Source organism: Tribolium castaneum, chromosome 6 (genome assembly GCF_031307605.1).
Source record: "Tribolium castaneum strain GA2 chromosome 6, icTriCast1.1, whole genome shotgun sequence".
NCBI classification, from domain to species: Eukaryota; Metazoa; Arthropoda; class Insecta; order Coleoptera; family Tenebrionidae; genus Tribolium; species Tribolium castaneum.
The window spans coordinates 2724095-2751236 of NC_087399.1; the positions used below are offsets into that span (position 1 = coordinate 2724095).

At 32.9% G+C, this 27142-nt stretch overlaps 3 protein-coding genes across 3 annotated transcripts; 2 read left to right on the forward strand and 1 right to left on the reverse strand.

Moving 5' to 3' along the window:
- LOC103314091 (uncharacterized protein) lies at positions 1-27005 on the reverse strand. Its single transcript, XM_015982931.2, has 6 exons — positions 26775-27005; positions 20476-20653; positions 1865-1927; positions 1655-1816; positions 1250-1608; positions 1-791 (listed from the first exon to the last, which is right to left on the reverse strand). The coding sequence occupies exons 2-6, from the start codon at positions 20638-20640 to the stop codon at positions 539-541; spliced, it is 1002 nt and encodes a 333-aa protein (XP_015838417.1). The 5' UTR covers positions 20641-20653; positions 26775-27005; the 3' UTR covers positions 1-538.
- LOC654889 (pancreatic triacylglycerol lipase) lies at positions 6284-12870 on the forward strand. Its single transcript, XM_008198951.3, has 6 exons — positions 6284-6733; positions 11604-11849; positions 11896-12189; positions 12292-12474; positions 12526-12676; positions 12726-12870. The coding sequence occupies exons 1-6, from the start codon at positions 6607-6609 to the stop codon at positions 12805-12807; spliced, it is 1083 nt and encodes a 360-aa protein (XP_008197173.3). The 5' UTR covers positions 6284-6606; the 3' UTR covers positions 12808-12870.
- Positions 17410-20287, forward strand: LOC663426 (malate dehydrogenase, mitochondrial). The gene is made up of 3 exons (XM_969472.4): positions 17410-17720; positions 17763-18316; positions 20019-20287. Exons 1-3 carry the CDS (start codon positions 17427-17429, stop codon positions 20248-20250), a joined length of 1080 nt encoding a protein of 359 aa, XP_974565.2. The 5' UTR covers positions 17410-17426; the 3' UTR covers positions 20251-20287.
- Positions 27006-27142: the final 137 nt, after the last annotated feature.

Below are 27142 nucleotides of genomic sequence, written 5' to 3' on the forward strand. Positions count from 1 at the left end.
TTAATTTTCAACTTTATTTGAAATGTACTAACCACAACAATACAACACGTCTACTCTTACAAAATTAAAGTTCTATATGATACAGGGTCGTAACCAGCGCTAAGTACAATATTCCTAATATGTATTTCAATATTATTGCCAACATTTGAAATTACTCCTCAGTCTGTATACAAACAAACGAGCGTGGATATTTGTACCGTTAGACCATTATTGTTAAAAATATTTTGATTTCGTCGAATTCATTATTAGATATGTATTTGCCTACTCTAGTAGAGACCACTTTGTTCATATACAGAATGATCGTATAGTATTTGGATCGGGCTGATATACAAGTCGTTATTAAAATTGGCCTTCACAAGCGGTTTTAAATAGCGGTATTCGAAATCTAGGATTAACAAGAAGAGGGACTGGGAGAAGGCTAAGAGGGCCGTGACACCAACCATCGTCTAGTACTACCGACTTTCCGAGGATTTCCCGTGGATTACATAGCGCAATTGACTAAACTAATTGACTAATTGAGCCCTCTTGGAAAATCAATTTATAGCCTTGCGTCTTTTATTGTTTTCTTTTTATCTTCGAGTTTCTGTTTTTCCTTCATCTCCATGTGCTTCTCGGTGATTTCGTTCTTTTTGTTGTCGATTTTCTCCTCGTTAATGCTTCGGTCAGACCACCACTTCCTCTCCTTCTTCACCTGCTCGTCCACGTCCTCTTGCGGGAGTTTCTCGTATTTGTTTCGGCTCTTGCCCAACAGCGGCACCGACTCCAGCTGGGTCACGATCTTCTGGGCACATCTAAACATTCCAATCGTAAATTTTCCCAAATACTTATACACAGTGTTAGGCAATGCCTTAACAACCCTTACATAATTTTTCGAAAAAGTGCGTACTTTCTCCAGAAATTTTTATTAACCCACCTGTTGAGAACCACTGTGTGGCTTATGGTAGTTTATTAACAGTTATTTTTTTCATTGAACAAGATGGAGTTGGTGGCGCGTGGTCGGTTTAAAAATTTTTCAAAATTCTCGCTAACCTGTTCACTTGTGTGGCAGGTTCGAATCCCGGTCCAGGCACAAAAAAATCTGTTTTTTTTCCAAAAATTTCGTAACAAATCACAAATTGAAATCGAAGATAAACGTAGTGGACCAAGAAATTAATTTCGTTTCGTCAATAATAATAAAATTACGTTAATTTTTATAATTCTAGTTCAGCGGTTCTCAAAATTTTTGCCTTTAATTTTTTTTATCACGGACCTTATCCTAGTGGAAGCCGGGGGCGTGTTGTGGCTGGGACTTTGCCCGGGCAACTCCCTTATGGGGGGAAGTCTGTTAATGTTCCCCTTTTCCGGATGGCAGTACTCCTGCAGTCTTATCTTCATGGCGTGCTGCTGCGAGCGCCTGATGGCCCCGGTGGCGGGCTGCCGGGGGTAGGCCCCCATGCAGCGGCCGCCGCAGCACGCCGAAGACTTCCTGCTACCGTCGGAAGAACAAGAAGTGGAAGAAACGGACGAGCCGCCGCTGCTGACGCTGTACAAGCTGTCGGACTGGGGCACCGACGAGGAACGGGAGTTGACCGAGTAACCACTGGCCGAAGAGGGCAGGATGGGGCCCGTCTGTAACAGCTAAATGACAAAAAGATTGGTTCAAACGCTTGGTTACTTTTAATCTCAGGATTTTCGCTCGGCAGATGACGCAACGCAACGGAAGGAGTCGCTGCGAGACGGCGATTTGAATCGTCTTCACGAAGCACTTCCTGCAGACGACCTGGTGCCCGCAAGGGGCCGTTTGCATGGTGGCTTTGGCGTTGATGCAAATCACACACTGGAAAATTATTGTTTGATTTTTAATTAGTGATTGGAGAGAAATCACCTCTTCTTCCTGGCAACTCGCCATTTCGGGTTCGCTCTCCTCCAGCTTGCTCAGTAGCTTATCCTGGAACAAGTTAAATAACAAAGTCATTCAACAATGAACAAATTATTATAATTATCTAATGTGTGATACTTTGCACTCAAACTAGGACATCAGTATAATCACACATAATTCCACTTCCGCTGTTATGTCTGTACCTGAGAGCAACAACAGTCCATTTCATTAAAAAAAATTATTATTAACAATGAACATTGAACACACTTTCTATTTAAAACAAAGCATAAAATCGTGCCATTTGCATTATTTACAAAAATTACTATTGTTGATATTGTTAAGTTCAGTGTAATGTTAGAGCGACAAAGTATTTAAGTCCAATTTATTTATAAAACAAATAATTTTAATTTTTAATTTTTTTGCCTTTAACTAAAGGGCTAATTTTATTATATATTGTAAAAATCTGCATTTTAATGTGTATTTAATGAAATTAGAAGACTTTTTGGGGTTTTGTAGTAATTATTTGAATGTAACTTCACTTTGTCTTATAAGAAAAAAATCTGAAAATGGAAGGCAATTTAAATTATCAGAAATTGTTAAATGTGTCAATTTCAAAATGAATTCAAGAAAGCCTTCTTGAATTTGCCTCAATCACTCTTCTAACTTACGTAAAAATAAACGCAAATCCAACAATAAAGTAAATTACGATAACTTGATACAGGATACCAAGACAATATCAGGACAATTACAGAAATTTTCCTAAATTCAGGGATTAGTTATCATAAATACACCACGTATCTGATGATGGCTCCATAAAGCCGAAACAGCTGTAATCGATTAAATTTTTTTTAATTTAAAGGAACTAAATTTTTCACTCCGATGGAGTATCTCAGTTTCTATGAAAATATTTATTAAAAAAATATATTAAAATATAATTATTGTTTGAAAAAATATTACAATTTCAATGCATTAAACACTAAGTTAGCCGTTAAAATTTATGCATGTTAAAAATATATTAAAAAAAACTTTATATGTTTAGGGTGTCAAAGTATTAAGTCTTTTTTATTAATGTTTTAATAAAATATTATTTTATTAATAATATTAATTAATACCTAATATTAAAACAATTTTGATTATTTTTCAGGTGTGACACTTTACGCAAACGTTAATAGATTATTTTGAATTATACATAAATCAAAATACTGTGTATTAGTTACAAATAAAAGAGTTTAATTATTATTCTGTATTTTTATTTTTTTTATCATACTTAATTACTTTCCCTATCCTATCAAATAAATAACATTGAATTTCACATTGTTTACTATAACTAACAGCAAAAAAATGAAAAATACAAATAAAAAATAAGCTAACGAAAAAATTGATCTTATGAAGATTTTGAATCTGATGTTAAAATAAAACCTTTACCTCAGCGCAAAATCAAATTTGCTCCAAATTATCGAACTGACAAGCATGGACATTGTATTACCAAAAATAATTTGTATATTTATGTATATTTTTTAGCTTTAGGCTTATAGGTACCTAATTATATTAATTATTTATTAATAATAAATCGAATAAGTTCAAATATCTCTTTGTTAACCTGCTAGACCCACTTACAAAAAAAAATTATTACAAAATAACCGCTCACAATTTGGAAGCACAATTTTACAATTAATTTTCAAGAAAAGTATTAGACAAAATGTTTTTTTACAAATGGGTGTTGTTCATAAGTTAAATAATTTCCTCACAAATATTTTAAATATTTGTAAAAACTCGATTGATTTATTTTAAAAAAAAAAATATTTTTTTTTTAATTTAGTTTTAAATTTGTCGCTCTCAGGCAGAGACGAATGGGAACAGTTTTACCGTGCAATGCTATTAACAGGGTTTCTGTGTATTATTATGATGAAAGAGCGCGAAAATTTCCAGTAATACATAAAAGGGAGCTTTCGATTACCTCTGACAATGATTGATGGCGAGTAACAAAATAATGAAATACACTTATTTTAAAACCAATTAAGAGCATCAAATAGAGTCCTTGAGTAGACGAACCGGCAAACATTTGTCCCATAATAATAAACGTAAATTGAAAAATGAATTTTTTACTAAACGAGAGAAACACTCCCGAAATCACATTCGGCAGTATTGAGAGCTAATGGAACCCGAAACGGGCGCTTTGCTCCCATTTGTCACGAAAATCCATTAATTGGCGAATTTCCCTCGGGTCGGTTGGAAATAACCGAAAAATTGTCCAAACAAGTCATTTAATTACCAACAAATAAATCATGTTTTGTAATTTTGCTAAAAACCGGAATTGCAATTAATTTAATAATACCTGGCATGCCGGCGCAAGGTTTCATAAATGTGCATGGCAATGTCATTCTACTTAAAACTAATTGCAACTAATTACCTTCCGCCTAATCGCAAAAATAGTATTTTTTCTCCTCGCAAAATGCAAATTCCCGCTTGTCTCAACCAATTATTGCACAAACTGATAAATTTAAAAATCGGGGCGTTGTTTCGAAACGATTTAAAAATTACGATTACGAACACCGAAAGTGGAATGATCAAGCTCTTGGAAGGATTCATTCTTGCTTTGTCTTTGTACTTTTCGGGTTTAATTGCGATGAAATAAGACTGCATCTAGAATTCAGCAAAGAAAGGGAGTATAATTAGAACGACTCGACTACGAGAACTGAAGTTTGAAGGAGTTTCCGTGCAACGCAATTGAGAAGTTCAAGTTCTGCGACTCGGTGCTGTACCGTAAACTTTTTATTAAAGACTGAATTAAACACTTTGAATACAAGCGGTAATAATTGTGAACTAGAAATTCCACCCAGCTCATTATTACAATAATACGAAATAAAAACCCAGATAACTCGGCTTGTTTTATTCGAACTATTCCAATTTGCATTCATTATAATTTCACAATGTTGCTATTATTGATCAGAATTTTGTAACTGGTTAAATACAGCGTGCTCAAAAACTGGCGCACCAACTCAATGGTAGAGAACTGGTTACATATAAAGGTAAAAATAGTAAAAAACTCTTTGTATTAAAGTTATTGATAAATAACGGATTTTAGATAAATGATATGTGGCAACGTTGTCTAACAGTCATGATCGCAATAGAATTTGAGCAACAATAAAAATAAATTATTTTTGAAACGGTTTCCTAGGAAATAATTCCCAGTGTTGGCACATCTACACATTGTGATTTTTTTGATGAGTTTTAATTTTTTTAAATTAAAAAACTGCTAAAATCTGATCGTAAATTTAAAAATAATTATTCATCGTTTTGTTACGGAACGATTACCTGGTATGAAACATAAAAACATAAAAAAATAATGAAAACTAAAGAAGTTAACACAATAAGTTTGTAGCTCCAAATTTTTTAAAATATGACTTTAGGAATTTTTTCAACATTTTTCCCGTAATCTGCACTTGCTTCTCAATAACGTACCGCTGAGTTGGTGCGCCAGTTTTTGAGCACCCTGTATATTATGTATAATATATATTTTATATACATAATATTATATAATAATATGTCTTATTTTCGAGCAAAAAAATATTTTGTATGTACAATCACGATCAAAAAGAATGACAATAGCCAAATGTACGCATTAACCGTATTATATCGAAAAGATTTGTGACTGCAGTCTTAGGGGTGTCATTTTTTTTGATCGTGACTGTACAACTGACTCTACCTAATAATTTTTTTATTTAATGAAAAATGGGTGAAAAGGATCAGCTGTGGTCCATACCGGATATAGAAATGGCGTATCTATGTTTATTTTAATTTAATTAATGAAATATTTAAACTTTGGTGATAACTGATAAGCATAGTATGGAAAACTACCGAAGGAATTTTTTCTACATTTTTCCCGTAATCTGCACTTGCTTCTCAATAACGTACCATTGAGTTGGTGCGCCAGTTTTTGAGCACCCTGTATTTATACCATATTATACAGCGTGCCTCAGACTGCGAGCTTAATATCCCAGTTATTTGTCTTAAATGATTTAACTTTTTAAAATGGCAAAAAAATAAAGTATTCTAGCAGATATCAGGCTCGAAAGTCTTAGGTGAGGCACCCTGTACAGTGATGGTCAAAATGAATGTGAATGGAAAATGGAGCAAAACCAAAATCCAATTTCAAGTTTACGTTCGTAATCTGCCCCAGTTTTTCTAATTCAGTTCAGCTGCATACATTTATCCTCGCTTATCATTGATTTGTCTTGAATGAAGCTAGTTCATAAATAATTCCACGAGGCCTCCAATGACCAATTAAAGATCAATGTGAGCAAAAATGCGACCTATTATTTGCTCAAAGGTAAACAGCACTACTCCAGGGCTGAACTTTCAAAAATCAATAAAACGCGCAAAATAGAAGGTTAACGCTCGAATCCTCTCCTATTTATAGTCCAACGGCTCCCTCGGGCAAACGAATTACGCGACAATTAACTTATTAAGTTCGAAAATTGTGAAGGTCGCCGAAGACCCAACAATGAAGAAGTGTTTCGCAAAGGCTGGCCTTAGCCGGTTAACATTGACATAGACTTGTGCTCCTCAATTGTTCAATGTTACTGTTAACCCTTCCACGCTGGTGAAGAACCGAAATGGCAGCTTTCTAAATTTCATGGCAAAAGCGTCAACATTGAAACGGAAGGTAATATAATGATGATGGCGGCGCTATTTGTGGAAACGTCGGAGGGACTTTGACGGGAATGTGTCCGCGAAATTGTTAAAAAATGAACGTTTTCACGCAAGTTTTCGGAGTGGCGCTTAATTTTCTCATGATTCCGTTCAACCCTTCGGCGCCGCCGATGCCCTACATTGTCAGTGAGACCACGTGCCGGATTACCAATTTCAAATTTGGTGAGTTAAAGCGCATTTCCGGTAAAAACTAATTTTTTTTAAAGTGCAGGTCTAAGTAAATAACGCGAGATTTGTTTTAAAATGATAATTAGGTACAAATTACTTGATTAATTTATCTATAAGGACTTCAAGGTTGGACGCATTCTGTGGGAAGCGCATTGTCTTGCAAAATTTCACCTTAATCGAGTTATAATTATTAGGATTTACACTGTTGTCCAGTTTTATTTGCTAAATTTAATTGCCTACTGACAAAAATACACATAAAGAGAATTATTATAAGCAGTCACGAAAATAAATAATAATTATCACCAAAATAAATATTAGTCATTTAATAATATTCCGGGATTAATTTTTTTTTGTCTCTAAATCATTTAAATTTTCTAGACGTTATTTATACTCTAGGCCGCAATTTTGAAAATTTTTTTGATTATACAGAGTGTCTCAAAAAATTATGATATTGTAATTTTTTTAAGTTTCAAGTTTTTAAGTTTTTTGCTTTTTTCTTTTCAAAGCAAGGAAAAGTATAGAACAAACCGTTTTCTTCAAACTCGTGCTTTAACCGATTTTTTGAACTCGTATAAGGTGTTTTCAATATGTTTTGTAACAGTTTTTTTATTTTTACGTAAAGAATTGTCTGAAATAAGCCGTTTTCAACCAAACTGAAACATGAAATAAAGTTTGATATTTTCTAGACGTTATTTATACTCTAGGCCGCATTTTTGGATTTTTTTTTGATTATACAGAGTGTCCCAAAAAATTATAATATTATAATTTTATTATGATTATATTATAATTTTTTATTATAATTATTATTATGATATTATAATTTTTTTAAGTATAAGTTTCTTGCTTTTTTCTTTTCAAAGTAATGAAAAGTATATAGCAAACCGTTTTCTTCAAACTCGTGCATTAATCGATTTTTTGAGCCCGTATAAGGCGTTTTTAATATGTTTTGTAACAGTTTTTTTATTTTTCGCAAAGAATCGTCTGAAATAACCCGTTTTCAACCAAACTGAAACATAGTTCGTTTTCTTGAGGCAAAATTTAGCGTTTTCATTTAGTTTTAGACAAGTTGGCTCGTTTCTAAGTAAAAAATCGTCCAAAAAGATAGTTTTCAACCTAACTAAAATTTAATTCGTTTTTTTGTGCCTGAATATGGCGTTTTCAGTCGGTTTGATGTAAGTTTACTTGTCTCAAAGTAAAGAATCGGCTGAAATGAGCCGTTTTTGTCCACACTATAACATAATTCGTTCTTTTGAACCAGAAAATAGCGTTTTCATTTTGGTTTAAAAAGTTTTTCTTATTTCAAAGCTAGATGATGTGCAAGATTAACCACTTATAATAATAATAATAATAATAATAATAATAATAATAATAATAATAATAATAATAATAATAATAATAATAATAATAATAATAATAATAATAATAATAATAATAATAATAATAATAATAATAATAATAATAATAAAAACTTTAAAAACTGACTGATTTTAAGAGGGGGGGTGTCAACTTTTTAATTTTTTTTTTAATTTTCTTATTTACGCCTAAACTATTCTAAAAATTAGAACTATTTTGATCTATACCTATGCAAAATGATCCGAAAAATCGATTGGCATCGAGAAAATGGCAAAATTCCCAATAGTTTTTTAGTTATGAATTTTTCAAAATTTTACCAATTATTGCATTTATCAGCAATTTGCTCGAAAACTATTAGTCGGAGAACAAAAATCTTTTTTGAAAAAAATAGATAACTTAAAGAGCTTTCCAACGCTAATACACTTTATGGGGTTATCTCTAATAGTTCCGGAGCTATTGCTCGAGAAATGTTCCGGGTACCCAAAACCGACAAAAACTGCGACGAAAATTGAAAAAATCAAACATCAAAAAATCGAACATATGGACTTTTTGTGGACTTCTAACAACTTTTGTGGGTTGCTAAGACTTGTAGAAGTCCATAAAAATTTGCTGGAGTTAGTTTAAAAAAAAATTATCACCAAAATAAATATTAGTCATTTAATAATATTCCGCGATTATTTTTTTTGTCTCTAAACCATTTAAAGTTATAAACTTTCTTCTCGAAATAGTGGATTTGTTTCCAAAATCTCAATTTTTTTTCTAGTTTTTTTTGCTTAAATAAATCATTGTTCATATTGGTTGTGAAAAAAAAATACAGATCGAAGAAAATCTGGACCTCAATCATGAGCTCCGGTAAAGTTTCCGGTAATTTAATTGTGCTTATTTTATTGCGCCGGCCTTTTGTGAGCAGTGATTTTGTTGGCTGTAAAAGTAAACACAACTTTGTCACTACCTCAAGACGAGGAAACTCATACCGAAGAATAATTTATTCGATCCTCGCTATAAAACTCCAGCTTTATTTAGTTCCGTTTCTTGAAAGCATTTCTTTTTAATTTTTCATGAAAGAGTTGAAAAACAAAGCTTCAGTAATAAGATTAGATCAATAAATCGCAGCATTTCGCGTTTAGTTTTCGGGGCGTATTTTCGTGCCGCTGGATCAGATTACGATTATGACGACAACACTAATTAAATTCCGGCCTAAATAAAGTAGTGCTTTCCACCTGTTGAACTGTATTTTATCATTTCAAGGCTTTCATGTGAAAAATCAAGTCAGGAGTCGATTTTTCATAAATTACAAATTTCAGTGAGAGAGTACGTTCAGGACAAGGGTTGGATAAAGGTCGTGGCATGCAAACGTATCGATTCGGCGGCAGAAACATATTTTAATTTTTTTTTATTATAGTTTGCAAAATCAAACAAACATCAAATGTGCGTAGCCTTGGTAGTAGCCAAACGGAAATAAATTTGAAATCGGTCATCCACCTCGATGCAATTGTTGAAATAAAAATAGATTTCAAAATGTGGGCTTAATTTTACTCATTATTGTTGAAATTAGCCCTCTACAGGAAAAAATATTGCATACTAAGGTCCGGTTTATAGAAAGCTTCATCAAATTTTAATTCGTTGTTAAAAGTTAACAACGCGAATAGACCAATCAAATTGGCTCAATTTCGTCACGTGATCTGTTAATCACACATTTAATTGCGAATTAAATTAATGATGCTTCTATAAACCGGTCCTAAATGAAGTAAACAAATTATTGCTACATAATTTAATATACAGGTATTTATTTACGAAGAATACAGTAATGGCTGATTAATGGGCCTAAATGTGAAAGGTAATGAGTGGAAGCTATCCAAAAGTGCTCAGCACACGAGACACTAATTAACTTAAATCAATACCGGCGAAAATTTAATTACGTTTGAGGGAACTGACGAGCAAAATAATAATTTATTATCAGTTATTAGTAAGATTTGATATTTCCTAGACGTTATTTTATAATCTAGGGCGCATTTTAGGATTTTTTTTATGATACAGAGAGTCCCAAAAAATTATGATATTATATTAATATTTTTTTAAGTTTAAGTTTTTTTTTCTTTTCAATAAGCTTACAAAAATAACACCATGAACTCTTTTTTCCGTCGTAAAAAGCACATCAAAATCTATAAGATAGAATAAGTTTCATTTGATTTTGAGACACTTTAAAAATTGACCGATTTTAAGGGGAGGGGGGGGTGTTAACTTTTTTTTAATTTTCTTATTTACGGCTAAACTATTCTAAAAAGTGGAATTGTTTTGATCCACACCTATGCAAAATGATCCAGGGAATCGATTGGCATTGAGAAAATTGCCAAATTCCCAATAGTTTTTTAGTTATAAATTTTTTTAAATTTTACTAATTTTTGCATTTAGCAGCAATTTGCTCGAAAACTATGAGTCGGAAAACAATAATCTTTTTTGAAAAAAATAGATAATTTAAAGAGCTTTCGAACGATAATACACTTCATGGAGTTATCTCTAATAGTTCCGGAGCTATTGCTCGAGAAATGTTCCGGGTACCGAAAATCGACAAAAATTGCCACGTAAATTGAAAAAATCAAACATCAAAAAATCGATCAAATGGACTTTTTGTAGACTTTTAACAATTTTAGTGGGTTGTTAAGACATATAGAAGTCCATAAAAATTTGCTGGAGTGAGTTTAAAAAAAATTTTTTTCTCACCTCTTTGAAGGTAAGTGTATTTATTACTCAGGAAATTTGAGCAAAAAAAAGTTCGTATAATACAGAAAATGAGCCGCTGAATTCAATGGAACAAACCGCATTGCTCTACGACTTTTAGTTTTTGAGTTATGAATTTTTATTATTTATTTTTATCTCTCTTGAAAAAATCAAACATCAAAAAATTGAACATAAGGACTTTTTGTGGACTTTGAACAACTTTAGTGGGTTGTTAAGACATGTAGGACTCCATAAAAATTTGCTGGAGTTAGTTTAAAAAAACACCTCTTTAAAGGTAAATGTATTATTCTGGAAATTTGAGCAAAAAAATTTAAAATTTTAAATCTCGTGAAAAGTTGGTATAATACAAAAAATCAACCGCTGGGACAAAAATATTTTTCTAAAATGTGTCCTAGAGTATAAATAATGTCTAAAAAATATCAAAACTCCAACTTGAATAATAACTGAGCTAATAAAAATAATAATTTTTCGAAACTTTGCACTTTAATATGGGCAGCTAAAACACTTCCTTATCGCCGATGATTACATGTAAGCACATGTTCCCGTATAAATTACCATACTTTGTGATTCAATCTTGATTTCGTCATTGTGTCGTGGCGGTACTTATGGTAATTCCGCATTTAATTTAAAATGTGACAAGATATTAAAGAATGGAAAACATTTCTAATAAATTACCACCACCAAGCCCAATCCGCGTTAAAATTTAGGTCAGTGGCGATCGATCCAGCGGCCGAATTGAAACTAAAATCTTTTGACAAAGCGTCGATTTCAGGTGAAAACGAGATGAAAGTGAGCCTCGCCCCCAGAGGCTACTGTCCAAACTGCTGTCCGGTAAAATCCGGAGTTGACGTCCGGTTCGTGCTTTATACGAAATCCACTCCTGATAGAGGCGCGATTATCGCACCATCACCCGGAGCTGCACGCAGGGCCGGCGTTGACCCGCTGGCGCCCACCGTTATCTACATCCATGGGTTCTCGGAACCTTCGCCGGGGAAAAGCGGACGCGGGATCGCCCATGGTACCAGCAAAAATTACCAAATCGCGGAATAAAAACGAATTTGCAGCTTATCTCAGCCGAAGGGACAATTTCAACGTTATTCTGCTGGACTGGTCGGATTTGTCCACTTTTCCGTGGTACCTCCCAGCCGTCCGGAACGTGAAAATCGTGGCGGAAAAATTGCGGAAATTTTTGGAGGTTTTCAACGATAGCGGGGAAATTCCGCTCGGGAATGTGCACTTGATTGGGTTCAGTCTGGGCTCGCATATCGCCGGATTTGCCGGAAAGCAGCTCCGGAGGGAGCTCCGGATTCCGAGGATCACTGCCCTGGATCCGGCGTTCCCGGAATACTCACTCAATGGTAACCAATAATAATAATTATTATTATTATTGTAATTTTTTGTACGATTAAATAACAAGATAGTAATGATTTGAATGCGAGATCAGACGCGTAAACTTGCAGACGCCTCCCGACGCCTCACCCGCACCGACGCCGACTACATCGACGTGATCCACACCGACGCGGGCGTCCTGGGTCTGCCCATCTCGGTGGGTCACGCCGACTTTTACCCCAACGGGGGCCGAGCCCTGCAGCCCGGCTGCCAGCCCAGTTACTTGGTCCAGCTCCGGCTGGTGGATCAGATCTGTAATTCGCTCCCATTTTTCATCTAGTGTTTTATTTCTGATTTTTTTTCAGTCGCTTGCAGTCATGTGAGAGCCTGGAGACTGTACGCCGAGTCCGTGATGCATCCGGAAGCGTTTCCGGCGACCAAATGCCAAATCTGGCGCGGGCCCAACCGGAAGTGCAACTTCACGAGCGATGCACTGATGGGTTATGCCAATAACAAGTAAGGGTATTGATTGGGGGTGATTATTATTTTGGTATCGATTTTTCAGCCGCAGCCAGGGACAGTTTTATCTGATAACGGGGTTCAAAGCGCCTTTTGCCAAGACTGCCAATCAACAAATGACTGAATAGTGTGTAGGATTTTTATTGTTAATTTGTTGTTTTATTTATTAAATGAGAATTAAATAAATCCGACTTTTGTTTTTTTTTTTTTTTGATTCCTAATACAATTTCGTGTCGGAAGCCAATGAAATTAACGAGGAAATGAGTGATGCTCGCGTGCCATTTTATTACGTCTTGGACAAGTAAGAGTTATTAGGTGCGAAAATGTAATTTAATAAAAACGAGCAAAACTAGACTGACTAAAAATTTGTTCAATTAAATAAATCGTAGCATTCGTTACAAAAAAATAATGACATGCTACAACTCGAACCAAATAACAGGCTGCTTATTACGCTTCGATTTTGATTACAATTTTGTTTGTAAGTAACTGAAATATTCATAATAATAGTCTGAAGCTTAAAAGCTTTTACTAACGCTGGAAAATAATTCTTTAGAGTGAAATTATGTACGTAATGCAGCTACTACTATGCATACATTTTCCTAATATTCAGTAATCTCAAGGAAAGCTGAGAACGTAAGTAAAATAAAAAAAATTACTTCACTAATGAGCAATGAGCTATTAAACACAGAGAGGTTTTAACGTCCCGAGAGTAGCCAAGAGTATTAATCGCCGATTATAAAACGATCCTTAATAAAAATAAGATAAAAATTATTCATTATTTATCATATGACCAGTAGTCCAATAATTTTATAACGTTTTCTAGCCAACGAAAATAACTACAGGGTGACCAAAAAATAATGTTTGAGTTGGCAAAACTGCATTTCATTGCTAAATACTGTAACTAGAGTAACTCCAATCAAAATAACAGTAAATCTAATCAGAAAGATTGCCTCTAGAGCAAAAAAGACAGCCTGCAAGTGACAACAAAGCTGCAATCATCCAGCCCGACAATTTAAACAATACATAATGGAGCAAATCTAGGTGTGATAATGAAAGCTTCCCATTAGGAAATTGATAGGATATGACATAAACAATGATTGCAGAAAACGATCCAATTTTCGTTCCAACAAACGATAAAGTTTCTGCCTTCGTACCAATAAAATTACTTAACTTTGATTTCTGCATATTTTACCATTATAAGTTATAACCGACAACAATAATTCGGTAAAACCGCAGACGTTTACAAAGTTTAGTTCAAGGTAAAGATAATGCATTCACAATCAAATTCACACGACGGAAAGAGTTCAAGGTAAATGACACTTTTATCAGTGCTAATTAATACAGTTTAAATCATTTTTGCTAACCTTGAAGAGGAATTTGTGAAAAATTCATCGCGTGCAATTCGTATGCAAATTTAATTAGAATTAGCATTTCATCCGAACAATCCATTTCTTCCACATTCAGTGTCAAGTGTATGGTAAAAGCTTTACGTATCGATTATGGAGCAACAATGGACTGCGAATTTTAATAAGGTTCAACCTTGGTTATTGTAATGGAGATTTACACTCAAATTATTACACAAAAAAACACAGAGATGAGCACAGAGACCTTTATTTGTGATTAAAAATATGAGGAAATAAACAAGATATAATAAAAACAAAATAATATATAAACAAAACTATAAATAAACAGAAGAGACAATAAACATTTGTCACATACATGTTAATTTTTTTTAAAACTCGTTCTATTGTAGGTTTTCGGACTTGTATATGCCCTTACATTCCTCTACAGTTGTTAAAAGTCTACAAAAAGTCCAAATGTTCGATTTTTTGATGTTTGATTTCTTTAATTTTCGTCGCAGTTTTTGTCGGTTTTGGGTACCCGGAACATTTCTCGAGCAATAGCTCCGGAACTATTAGAGATAACCCCATGAAATGTATCATCGTTGGAAAGCTCGTTAAATTATCTATTTTTTTCAAAAAAGATTATTGTTCTCCGACTAATAGTTTTCGAGCAAATTGCTGCTAAATGCAAAAATTGGTAAAATTTAAAAAAATTCATAACTAAAAAACTATTGGGAATTTGGCAATTTTCTCGATGCCAATCGATTCCCCGGAACATTTTGCATAGGTATGGATCAAAATAGTTCCACTTTTTCGAATAGTTTAGCCAGAAATGAGAAAATAAAAAAAATTAAAAAAAAGTTAACACCCCCCCCTTAAAATCGGTCAATTTTTAAAGTGTCTCAAAATGAAATGAAACCTATTCTATCTTATAGATTTTGATGTGCTCTTTACGATCGAACAAACCGTTTTCTTCTAGCTCTTTTAGTTTGGCCGTAATCGGCGTTTGAAAATCGAAAATTTTTTTGCGAGATATTGCCTTGAGTCCTATGCCATTTTGTAGAGTTTTTTATTCCGGTTATCCTCCATTGTTCCGTTTCTCGATATCTTTAATAGTTTCGCCGTAATTGGCGATTGAAAATTGAAAAAAAGTGAAAATGGAAACCTTTTTTTGCGTTTTTCTCGGAAACTGTAAGACTTAGAGCAACGAACAAAAAACCATCTGATAGCGCTTAATTTTATCTATTTTTTCGATTAAACCCGGAGCCGCTCCGGGCAACGGTTCCGGCTACAGAGGCGATCAAAGTTTTTCACTAAAAAAATTCATAAAAAAAAAACTAAAAGTCGTAGAGCATTGCGGTTTATTCGATTGAATTCTACGGCTCATTTTACATATTATATCAATTTTTCACAAGAATTAAAAATTTAAAATTTTTTGCCTAAATTTAGGGTGGCCATTTGTCTTAGTGAAAAATTTTATTCATTAAAAAAATTCATAACTCGAAAACTAAAAGTTGTAGAGAAGTGCGGTTTCTTCCATTGGATTCAGCGGCTTTTTTTCTTTATTATACTAATTTTTTACGCAATTTAAAATTTTCGATTTTTTTGCTCAAATTTCCTGAGTAACACTTGTACCTTCAAAGAGGTGAAAAAAAAAATTTTTTTTTAACTAACTCCAGCAAATTTTTATGGACTTCTACATGTCTTAGCAACTCACAAAAGTTGTTAAAAGTCCACAAAAAGTCCAAATGTTCGATTTTTTGATGTTTGATTTTTTTCAATTTTCGTCGCAATTTTTGTCGATTTTGGGAACCCGAAACATTTCTCGAGCAATAGCTCCGGAACTATTAGAGATAACCCCATGAAGTGTATTATTGTTGGAAAGCTCTTTAAGTTATCTATTTTTTTCAAAAAAGATTATTCTTCTCTGACTAATAGTTTTCGAGCAAACTGTTGCTAAATGCAAAAATTGGTAAAATTTTAAAAAATTCATAACTAAAAAACTATTGGGAATTTGGCAATTTTCTCGATGCCAATCGATTCCCCGGATCATTTTGCATGGGTATGGATTAAAACAGTTCCACTTTTTAGAATAGTTTAGCCGTAATTGAGAAAATATAAAAAAAAATTAATGCTCAATGCAAATACCTTCATAAATATGAAAAAAAAAAATATTTTTTAAACTCACTCCAGCAAATTTTTATAGACTTCTACATGTCTTAATAATCTATTAAAGTTGTTAAAAGTCCACAAAAAGTCCATATGTTCGATTTTTTGATGTATGATTTTTTCAATTTTCGTCGCAATTTTTGTCGGTTTTGGGTACCCGGAACATTTCTCGAGCAATAGCTCCGGAACTATTAGAGATAACCCCATGAAATGTATCATCGTTGGAAAGCTCGTTAAATTATCTATTTTTTTCAAAAAAGATTATTGTTCTCCGACTAATAGTTTTCGAGCAAATTGCTGCTAAATGCAAAAATTGGTAAAATTTAAAAAAATTCATAACTAAAAAACTATTGGGAATTTAGCAATTTTTTCGATGCCAATCGATTTCCCGGATTATTTTGCATAGGTATGGATCAAAACAGTTCCACTTTTTACAATAGTTTAGCCGTAAATAAAAAAATAAAAAAAATTAAAAAAAAGTTAACACCCCCCCCTTAAAATCGGTCAATTTGTAAAGTGTCTCAAAATGAAATGAAAGCTATTCTATCTTATAGATTTTGATGTGCTCTTTACGATCGAACAAACCGTTTTCTTCTAGCTCTTTTAGTTTGGCCGTAATCGGCGTTTGAAAATCGAAATTTTTTTTGCGAGATATTGCCTTGAGTCCTATGCCATTTTGTAGAGTTTTTCATTCCGGTTATCCTCCATTGTTCCGTTTCTCGATATCTTTAATAGTTTCTCCGTAATTGGCGATTGAAAATTGAAAAAAAGTGAAAATGGAAACCTTTTTTTGCGTTTTTCTCGGAAACTGTAAGACTTAGAGCAACGAACAAAAAACCATCTGATAGCGCTTAATTTTATCTATTTTTTCGACTAAACCCGGAGCCGCTCCGGGCAACGGTTCCGGCTACAGAGACGATCAAAGTTTTTTACTAAAAAAATTCATAAAAAAAAAACTAAAAGTCATAGAGCATTGCGGTTTGTTCGATTGAATTCTACGGCTCATTTTACATATTATATCAATTTTTCACAAGAATTAAAAATTTAAAATTTTTTGCCTAAATTTAGGGTGGCCATTTGTCTTAGTGAAAAATTTTATTCATTAAAAAAATTCATAACTCTAAAACTAAAAGTCGTAGAGCAGTGCGGTTTGTTCCATTGGATTCAGCGGCTTTTTTTCTTCATTATACGAACTTTTCATGAAATTTAAAAATTAAATTTTTTAAATACGAAGAATGACAATAATTTGCGTCAAAATTCTGACAATGACAACCTTTCGCATCTTAACAAAATTCTCGCGCCACTTTTGCTCCAAACCGCAGAAACACGTCCAAGTATGCATCCTTGGCGCCGACACACTCTTAGGCCAATCCCTTGCCTTCCTCATCAAACAAAACCCTGCAATTTCTGGTCTACACCTCCAGGGCACTTCAAAGGTCGAATCTATGGCTCTGGACTTCAACCACTTTGACACCAGATGCCGAGTTCACTCTTATTACGACATGGACAGCGTCAGCAAATCCGTCAAGGTATGCAAACCAACGACAAAACAGCAATAAACAATATTTTAGTGTGCCGACATTGTGGTCATGCTGGGGCTCAACACAAGCACCAGCAAAATGTCCATACCCAAGCTGGTCATGGCTGAGGGCGTCCGAGTGGCCAAACTGGCCGAAACCTGCGCAAAATACGCCCCGAAAGCTGTAATTTTAGTGGCAGTGACGCCCATTTCGGTCACTTTGCCCATCGTTGCTGAAGTGTATAAACAGTCGGATTGGTACCATCCTGGGCGGCTTCTTGGTTCCGCTGCTCTGGCCGAAGTCAAAGCCAACGCTATTGCTGGACATTACCAGACGCTGGATCCGCAAATGGTGCATGTGCCCATTGTTGGAGGTCCAGATTTGGACTGCGCTATCCCTCTTTTTTCCCAAACTCAACCAGTGGGAATAGCCCAGAAAGATACAGATAAGTTGGTCGAGGAATTCCGGAAGGAAATCCCACAACCAGCGATGAGTCACGCAGTGGGGCTCAATAGGATGATCACAGGGATTGCCACAGGGATTAACGGGGATTATAACGCCAATGTCTTGGCTTTTGTGCGAACGAATATTATCAAGACGTGTCGGTGGGTAAAAAAAACACAAAATTGCAAAATTTTTATTCTACGAATTATTTTCAAATTTTAAGCCTTAAAGGCACAAAGTCAAATTCTAATTTGTAATGTAAAAATAGTATTTAAAATTTTGGTTTGTATTGTTTCATCTAACATTTTTCATTTAACACGAATATTTTTCTCAGTTCGTCGGACTATCCCGGCGCATCCACCATTTTTGACGCAACTATTTAATTCACTTTTTTTGTTCTAAAACTTTTTTTACGCTATAAATAGCAAAATTAATAATAACAATAATAATTTTATTAACATTTTCAGTACCAGATTACAAAAAATATAAAATAAGAAATTCCAATAAAGATTTGTGCTCAACCTAAAAATTTTAAAATTGCTCACCTAAACTATAAAAACTAAACTAAATTTGTTCTAATTATAAAAAATAAAATTTTTGTCGCAGTCAATATTGTTAATTGCATCAAAGTGGCTACACATTAAAGTTACTGGATAGCTTTCATAAACACTTGTCTTACAAGAAAGTAAATGACTGATTTTTTTTTATTGCTTGAATGTACGATAATTTATTGAATGTAAGATGATAATTAATAATTATTAGTTTATCTAAAAAAGTGAGACAAAGTAAAATTGAATACAAATTATTTAAAAAAACGAAGACAGAAAAATAACTGCAGGCAATAATAAATATCTAAACAAGTACGAGAAAAAAAAAACAACTGAAAGCAGATTTTAAGATTTTACAGTAGTTGAAACTGTTTAAAATCTAGACAAAGATACATAAAAAAACGGAGCTAAAAAATATACTGTTAATACATTTTACAGAAAAAAATGATGATTCTGGAATTGAGGAAAAAAATTAAAGAACAAATGTTAAAAAATAATTTGTAATTAATTTTAGTATAACCCAGCAAAGTGCTCTTTAATTAAAATTTTCCTAACATTAGTATTTACGTTTTTTTCAAAAAAAACTTGTTCTCTAAATTTTTCTATTCATTAACATCTTCTAACTATTGAATTTTTTTTACAATTTTTGAAAAAACTCGTAAATTGGAAAGTAATTTTGTTTTAAATTGTACTTTTTTTGTCTTTGTAACTATCACATATTGATTTGCAAATTTTTAACATAATTTAAATGGAAAATTAAATACGTTAACGGGCAAAAATTGTGGCTTTAATCTTAAAAGAGCGTAAATGTTTTAACGTACAATTAAAGTGATTATAAAATTAAGCTTTGAGTTAAAGTCGACATTAAATTTAAATACACAATTAAATTTCTTTTCGAAATCGGCTTTAGGTCAAACAGCAGTAAAATAAGTCTGCTAAATGGCTAAAAATTTAAGAATTAAGATTTTAAAAAAATTCTGAAGTTGTCTGTTATAGGTATGATGTCACATAAAATATAAAACTATTATTTTCTAAAATTGAAAAAATAGATAAGTTTTAACTGCGTTATTTTATTGTGAGTTTTTTGATTAATTGATTTGATGAAGCATTGTTCAACTTTTGTGTACAACGTTTGAAATTTGAGTTATACGTAATGTATTTGAATGAAATCTTTTAATTTTAATTAATCCCAGAACAAAGGCACAAAGCGAATTTTTCCCGCTCTAATTCAGTTAGTGGATATTTAATTGCAGTTTGCAATTTTCATTACCGCTCAGCAAACTTGAATTCATCGCGCTCGGATCAATATTTGCAGATATTTGGTGTGCATCGTAAAAATGGGCAAAATGGGCATTTTGCACAACTACGGTTTGCAGAAGCTGCGGCGCAATGAATTGATCACATTCGAAGAAACGTGCTTGCAGCTCAAAGCTCGGGAAGAAATGGCTTCGGATCTGGTAAATCGCGAAGATAAATGCGCCCTTCCTGCATTCATGATCCGGGAGATGGAGCGAGAAAAAATCGAAAAACTTGGAATTATACGATAATAACGGTGTAACGGCGCCAATAAATCCAATTTGTGAATTTAGTGTTTCTCTGTGCAAGTCGGGAAAATCCGGCGAGTTCTTCATGAATGAGTAATTGCTGGCAGAGTCTCGTCGCGATGAAAAATTAAGGTCGAACGTGGTGTTAACTTATGCGCTATAAATTTCCCCAAGTCTCGGGAGATGCGCACGTTCGGGATGGAAAAAAGACGGATTGAGAGTACTTACAATTTTGTTGTTGAGGTGCTGCAGCTCGCGTTCGGTGAGCCGGCGTTTGGCGTTTTCCTTCCGGCGGCGCTTGTACTGGTTGTACTTGTAGAAGAGGTACATGCCAGGAAGTGCCAACACCACGAACGGCTTCATCAAAGGGCTCGACATGGGGCCTTGAGGCATTTTGCTTAATTATCTACAAACAAAACTACTTTTACCAATATGGTCTTTAGACTGAAACTTTCGGCGAGCTTCTTAAAACATTTCCTCGAGGGAAATTAATGAAATTGATGACTCGGCTTTTTGTTTTCGCTACAACACACCTTGCGGTTATAAATTTGTCAAAAGTTAGGGAAAAGAAAGAACTACATTATTTTCACTTACAACAAAAACCGAACTTTCAGTCAAATGATTGTTTGATTCGAGAACCAAATGTAAAATTAAGGTTTAAATCAAAGTAAAAAAAATATGATGTTCGGTTTGTGAGGCATTTAATCCAAGCTTAATGCTCACATTAGATGTTTTCATTTATAGTCCAAACTACGGAGGACTATAAGTTAGGAAACGAAACGATATAAAAAAATTCTGAACCCAAAAAAATAGTACGTTAGAGTAAAAATAAGAGGGCGCTTTGTCTCGACACCAAATCGTTTTAAATTAATTTAAATCCGACTAATTTAATAATCACATAAAAAAAATGCAAAAATGTAGACTTTTAGATTCTTAACAGTTTTGTCGACCAAAATTTTTATGAGAAACATGAGAAAAAAAATGCGCTTCATCTCGTATTTTTCAAAACGCTGCTAATACAGTTAAAGATACAAGAAAAATGTTAAGAAGAAAGTTGTAGAGAATTAAATTTTCTTTAAAAAAGTCCGCGTGACTATATTTTTATCTTCAACGGTTTAGGCTCTAAAAGCATTGAAAACCCTGAAGCGACGGATTCCTTTCGATTTGCCGGTGGTCCAGTAACGAAAATTAAATTTATACCTAAACTGTAGAAAATAGAAAAATGGTGTCGGGGACTTTTTTATAGTAAATTTAATTCTCTACAACTTTGCTCTTTACACTTTTCTTGTAGCTTTAACCGTATTCCCAGCGTTTTGATAAATATGCGAAGGTGCGCAAAAAATTCTCGCTTACAATTATTACTTTGCGTTCCATCTTATATTTTTGCAAACGCTGCTAATACAGTTAATGATATAAAAAAAGTATAAGGAACAAAATCGTAGAGAATTAAATTGTCTACAAAAAAGTCCGCGACACCATATTTCTATCTTCAACGGTTTAGGTATAAATTGTTTTTCCAATACTTATCCACCGGCAAAATAAAGCACATCGGTCACTTAAGCGTTTTTGAACGACTTTAGGGCCTAAATGGTTAAACATAGAAAAATGGTGTCGCGGACTTTTTTATAGTAAATTTAATTCTCTACAACTTTGTACCTTACACTTTTCTTGTATCTTTAACCGTATTCCCAGCGTTTTGATAAATATGCGACGGTGCGCAAAAAATTCTCGCTTAGAATCATCACTTTGCGTTCCACCTTTTATTTTTGCAAACGCTGCTAATACAGTTAAAGATACAGAAAAAGTATAAGGAACAAAGTTGTAGAGAATTCAATTTTCTACAAAAAAGTCCGCGACACCATATTACTATCTTCAACGGTTTAGGTATAAATTGTTTTTCCAATACTTATCCACCGGCAAAATAAAGCACATCGGTCACTTAAGCGTTTTTGAACGACTTTAGGGCCTAAATGGTTGAACATAGAAAAATGGTGTCGCGGACTTTTTTATAGTAAATTTAATTCTCTACAACTTTGCTCTTTACAATTTTCTTGTATCTTTGACCGTATTCCCAGCGTTTTGATAAATATGCGACGGTGCGCAAAAAATTCTCGCTTAGAATTATCACTTTGCGTTCCACCTTTTATTTTCGCAAACGCTGCTAATACAGTTAAAGATACAAAAAAAGTACAAGAAACAAAGTTGTAGAAAATTCAATTTTCTACAAAAAAGTCCGCGACACCATATTTCTATCTTCAACGGTTTAGGTATAAATTGTTTTTCCAATACTAATCCACTGGCAAAATAAAGTAAATCCGTCACTTGAGCGTCTTTGAACGACTTTAGGGCCTAAATGGTTAAACATAGAAATATGGTTTCGCGAACTTTTTTGTAGGAAATTTAATTCTCTACAACTTTCTTTTTAACATTTTTTTGCATCTGCAACCGTATTCGCAGCGTTTTGAAAAATATGAAGCAGAGAGCAAACTATAGAGAATTTATTGCTCTATTTGTTGTATTTTTTGTTTTCTGTGTTAATTTAACAAATGCAACCATTTATTTATTGCATTGCTCTAGAAACTAAGACGGTAATGAAGCAACGGCGCCGTCTGGTGACATTAACGGAACTATCAAAGACGGGAGCGTTTGTTATCCTAACTTTTAGGTATCCGTAGTCTAAACCTGCATTATTCTCAATTATTGCCTGTGTTATTGGTTAATTCAAAAAATAAGAAAAAATTTACAAACCCGGAAAAAAGACAATTTTTCTTAGCATGGGAACATTTTTTGCCGTACTTTGAAAATTTTAAATATAAAACAAATCATTCAAAATTTTAAATAAAACCCAAAATTGTATAAACTGTGCGAAAATTTTTAGAAATATTGGTGTTTTGCAACAGTTAAAAGAGGCTAATTATTCTAACATCAAACTCGGTAAATAAATAAGTAAATCAGTAAATATGCCACTGTTTATTGTACTTACAAAATCGATAAAACTCAAAATTCACAACATTCAGCATGGAAATTCTCCAAATTGCACTAATACCATTCCTCCGTTTAAAAAACGATAAGTTAACACAGGTGTGTTATCTCCAAAAAGTCAGATAGTGTAAAATATGGGAATCTTTCAGGCCACCTCACGTGTGCGTTTCCATTGATTTTCGTAAACCTACCAGTTGTTAGCCACACAAACTACTAATTTTTGCTAAATTCTAAAACTATCACAAACTAGGCTACTTGGCAATTCATTAGTTTAAAAGTAATTGAAATAATCGATGATTGAAACGCAAACAACTTAAAAGTTTAATTAAAATTTCTTCTAATTGTGTAGAATGAAACGACATTTTTAATAAAAATCCAGACATGCACACATCACGTGAAAAATTCGCGTGTTGGTGGAGCATTACGTGAGTCCTAAAGTTTGACTAAATAAGTAGATTCACTGAATTTAATTAAAACTTTTAATCGGTGTTCTATCCACCGAGTGCCCATCCAAACTTGACACAATAGATTGGTGTCAACGCACCTCAAGTGCCAATTTTCGGAAGGATTCGGTGAATTGTTGTCTCTTGCTTAATTTTATACCAAGCAATAAACAATGATTATAAGTTTCCTAATTTAAATCCGATTAGAAGGCAACGAAATCAAGATTAACTGCATACCATTTTGACTATATGAAGTCGCTGTAACCGTAAGTTATGTTCATAGCCGTGATTATCAGTGTCGGAATAATGAATAAAGCCGTTGTTGCGCTTAGTCTGCTGGTATGCTTGGAATTATGAGTGGAGACTTGTGCTACAAGTGCTGGAGGGTTTTCTATTGTTCTCGTACTTAAAGCATTGAATTGGGAAAATCCACCGACTGGCGGTATTTTTAGCCAAAAATTTAGGAAAGAATCTCAAGGTTTTAGGAGAAGACAGACGTCAGATGCTTCCAAACGACCATTTTCATAAAATTAAATACTAATTCTACTATTTGTATGCAAATGTTTAACTCAGGACTTAATTTTTGTTTGGTGATTTATTCTAATATTAAACACCGTAGTCGAAAAAATCAATCTGTACCTAATTTTAAATGCAGACCAAGTAATATCAAATAGTCAGAACTTTTTTTAAGATCTTTGGCAAGTGTTAGTTAAGGTGAATCTGTTTTATACAAATTATAATTTAATAAGTTATTAAAGTCATTTTAGCAACAAAAATCTTCTTAAAAATTACCAACTTGATGAAAAACATTTTATAGATAGAAATAAATTTTTACTATACAAGATATTTTTTTAAAGTGCCACCGTAAGTATCTTAGGAAATAAACAAAAAAATTAGAAAACTCCAAGATACCCTTTAGCAGGTACAACTTTTGAAAGTTCTAGCACCTTTCGTAATACAAACAACCCCTCAAAATATTACATAAAAAGTATGTATTTGAAGCAAAAATTCCGCTGTTTTTTTATTTTTGAGTATTTTTGTTTAAGATTTAGCAGAATAGAAAAATAAATTATCATAAAAACAACAAAAAAATTTAAGAGAAAATAAAGCAAAAACGCTTGAAACATAAAAACGACAGCACGTACAACTAACGAAATCAAATAAAGATAAATCCTACAATTGAAACAAAATTGCCAAAAAATACAAAAGCACAAAATTTATATCTTTGTAATCTGTCATTTTTCAAAAAAAATTTCAAACAGGTCAATTCTATTTTTTAAATGATACATTTTGACATTACAGTGACTTTTATGATGTCATTCGTGTTTGAATTATGACGTAATTTTTATTTTTTTTTATATGACAACTAACATTTTTAACAATATTTTAGATAGTACACATTTATATCTTTCTTCTAAATATAAATAAATAACAAATAATGCAAAAAAAATAAATTAAAATTTATAAAAGTTATTGAGAGTAGTACACAAAGAGCTTTTTCTTTTTGATCTTGCTACATTTTATAAGAGATAATTGTTCTGTTTATTATTTTGTTTAGATGTTATATTAATTGTTATATTTTATAATTAATTGCTGATTATAAAGTATAAGATAAGGCCCATTATGTTTAGTTGTCAATTTTTTTCTATTTTATTAAATTCATTTTTTTTTAATTTTTAATTTCATTTTTAATTTTTTAATTTTTACATTTTTGAGCAAAGGATTATCAAGTAATTAAGCACCATGTAGTCCTAAAACAATTATCAAAACACAAAAAAAAACTTTTTGGTCAAAATAACTTTTATTTGAAGTTTCACAAAAAAGGTGATGCCATTTAAAATTTTGAAAAATTTAGTGCTTTAGTGCTAGTGCTTTCAAAAGTACACTAAAAAATGTCCCTGAAAATAGAAATCGACCTGTCCCGGAATTTTCTAATTTTTGTTATATTTTCTGAAAATCGAAAAAGACTTGTTTTTTAAAAAATTACCCTGTATAATAAATCAGGGAAACAAATGCATCTATAAAATAGCAAGCTTAAAGTATGGTTCTTAAAAATCCTATTAGTTTTTTTTATAAAATCAGTTTGTTCTTTTATTTATTTATTAATAAGTCGGTATAATTTGTAATTTCTTATAATTTTGAATTTTTTTGTTTATTTTACGTGGAAACCGTAGTTTCATTTATTTAATTTTCTTATAGTTTAGACAAGACAGATTTTTTTGTATGTTCAAAATATATAACAGGTATTTAAAACATTTTTTTTTATTTATAGTCGATTATTTTTCCACATTCAAATACAGAAATACAGGGTGAATTATTCATAAGTTATTTCTAACATGTCCTAAAATGCAACAAAAAAATCTCTCTTAAATCTCTTAAATCGTGGGCTTGATTTTTAAAACAATAATTTAATTATCATGAATTTTTTATCTTTAAAATAATGATAGTCATATCAATACTGTTATGAACTTACAACAAATCAGACCAAGTGCAGAATTTTGAATTTTTTTATCGATTACTGATTTGGTCAGCTGGAAAAAGTGTAATAATCTAGTACTATTGGTTGCATAAAAAAATGGGAATGACTCAGATATAATTCACAATGTATTGCAAAGTTAGAAAATTTTTCACCGAATTTTCTTGGTTTTTAAAAATTTATTTGTTTCATTAAACGTTTGAAACAACACAATTGAAATTAAAACATTTTTTTTAGAAATAATTTTTTTATTTAATTCTCTTGGTTTTAACAATGCATATTTTTTACGATTACAGTTCACTTTATGTTTGTTTAATAATTAATAAATATTATTGGACAGGTATGTCCTATTCATAAAAAAATCTATGTATTTGAAGAACATTTCAAATTTATTGACCTTTCGTTTTTCACAAGTTTGTGAAACTTTGCCCTTTACAAACTCGTAAAAACGTCCCGAAAAGGTCACATTCAACTTGAAATTTTTATTTGTGCATTCTACGTTGTAATAAACTGAAACCGTGTAAAACAATTCACCCTCACCCAAATTCCCACTTAATAAACAAACCACCCAAACGGAGAATTGGCCGTTATGTCATCGCCCTGACAAAGCCTGCTTGGCCCTTTACCTGTAAAAAAGTCGCGTAGAAAAGGTATCCAGTGGGGCTAGAAGGGGCTTAAATTTGGCACAGATCGGGCGCCGAGAGGGCGACAGAAACGGCTGTTTTCGAGGGTGCGTGAGAGACGGATGGTTGTATTGTCGTGCACATCGCCACGGTACGCCCACCGTCCGCGAAAAAGCAGCAGCGACGCGGACGTCGCGACGCTCACCGTACCTACACTGCAGACTGCCGTTCGATAGGCAACATGCAAAGCAATGGGCATGCGCGGGTTGCGTGTGTGGTGCGACTTTTTTCCATTTGATTATTGCACGGCTTTGTTTTTGCGCTTGTTTGCCATTCAAGGGAAATGCCAATTCGGGGGACATCATTATTGC

Excerpts from the sequence above, each read along its gene's own strand:
- LOC663426 (XM_969472.4), top strand. The coding sequence starts at position 17,427 with ATGACAATAATTTGCGTCAAAATTCTGACAATGACAACCTTTCGCATC. Across the intron at positions 17,721-17,762 it reads GCGTCAGCAAATCCGTCAAG|TGTGCCGACATTGTGGTCAT; the intron begins GTATGCAAACCA and ends ACAATATTTTAG. Across the intron at positions 18,317-20,018 it reads AATATTATCAAGACGTGTCG|ATATTTGGTGTGCATCGTAA; the intron begins GTGGGTAAAAAA and ends CAATATTTGCAG.
- LOC654889 (XM_008198951.3), top strand. The coding sequence starts at position 6,607 with ATGAACGTTTTCACGCAAGTTTTCGGAGTGGCGCTTAATTTTCTCATG. Across the intron at positions 11,850-11,895 it reads CGGACGCGGGATCGCCCATG|CTTATCTCAGCCGAAGGGAC; the intron begins GTACCAGCAAAA and ends ACGAATTTGCAG. Across the intron at positions 12,677-12,725 it reads ATGGGTTATGCCAATAACAA|CCGCAGCCAGGGACAGTTTT; the intron begins GTAAGGGTATTG and ends TCGATTTTTCAG.
- LOC103314091 (XM_015982931.2), bottom strand. The coding sequence starts at position 20,640 with ATGCCTCAAGGCCCCATGTCGAGCCCTTTGATGAAGCCGTTCGTGGTG. Across the intron at positions 1,817-1,864 it reads CGAGTTGCCAGGAAGAAGAG|TGTGTGATTTGCATCAACGC; the intron begins GTGATTTCTCTC and ends ATAATTTTCCAG. Across the intron at positions 1,609-1,654 it reads CGAAAATCCTGAGATTAAAA|ACGGGCCCCATCCTGCCCTC; the intron begins GTAACCAAGCGT and ends TAGCTGTTACAG.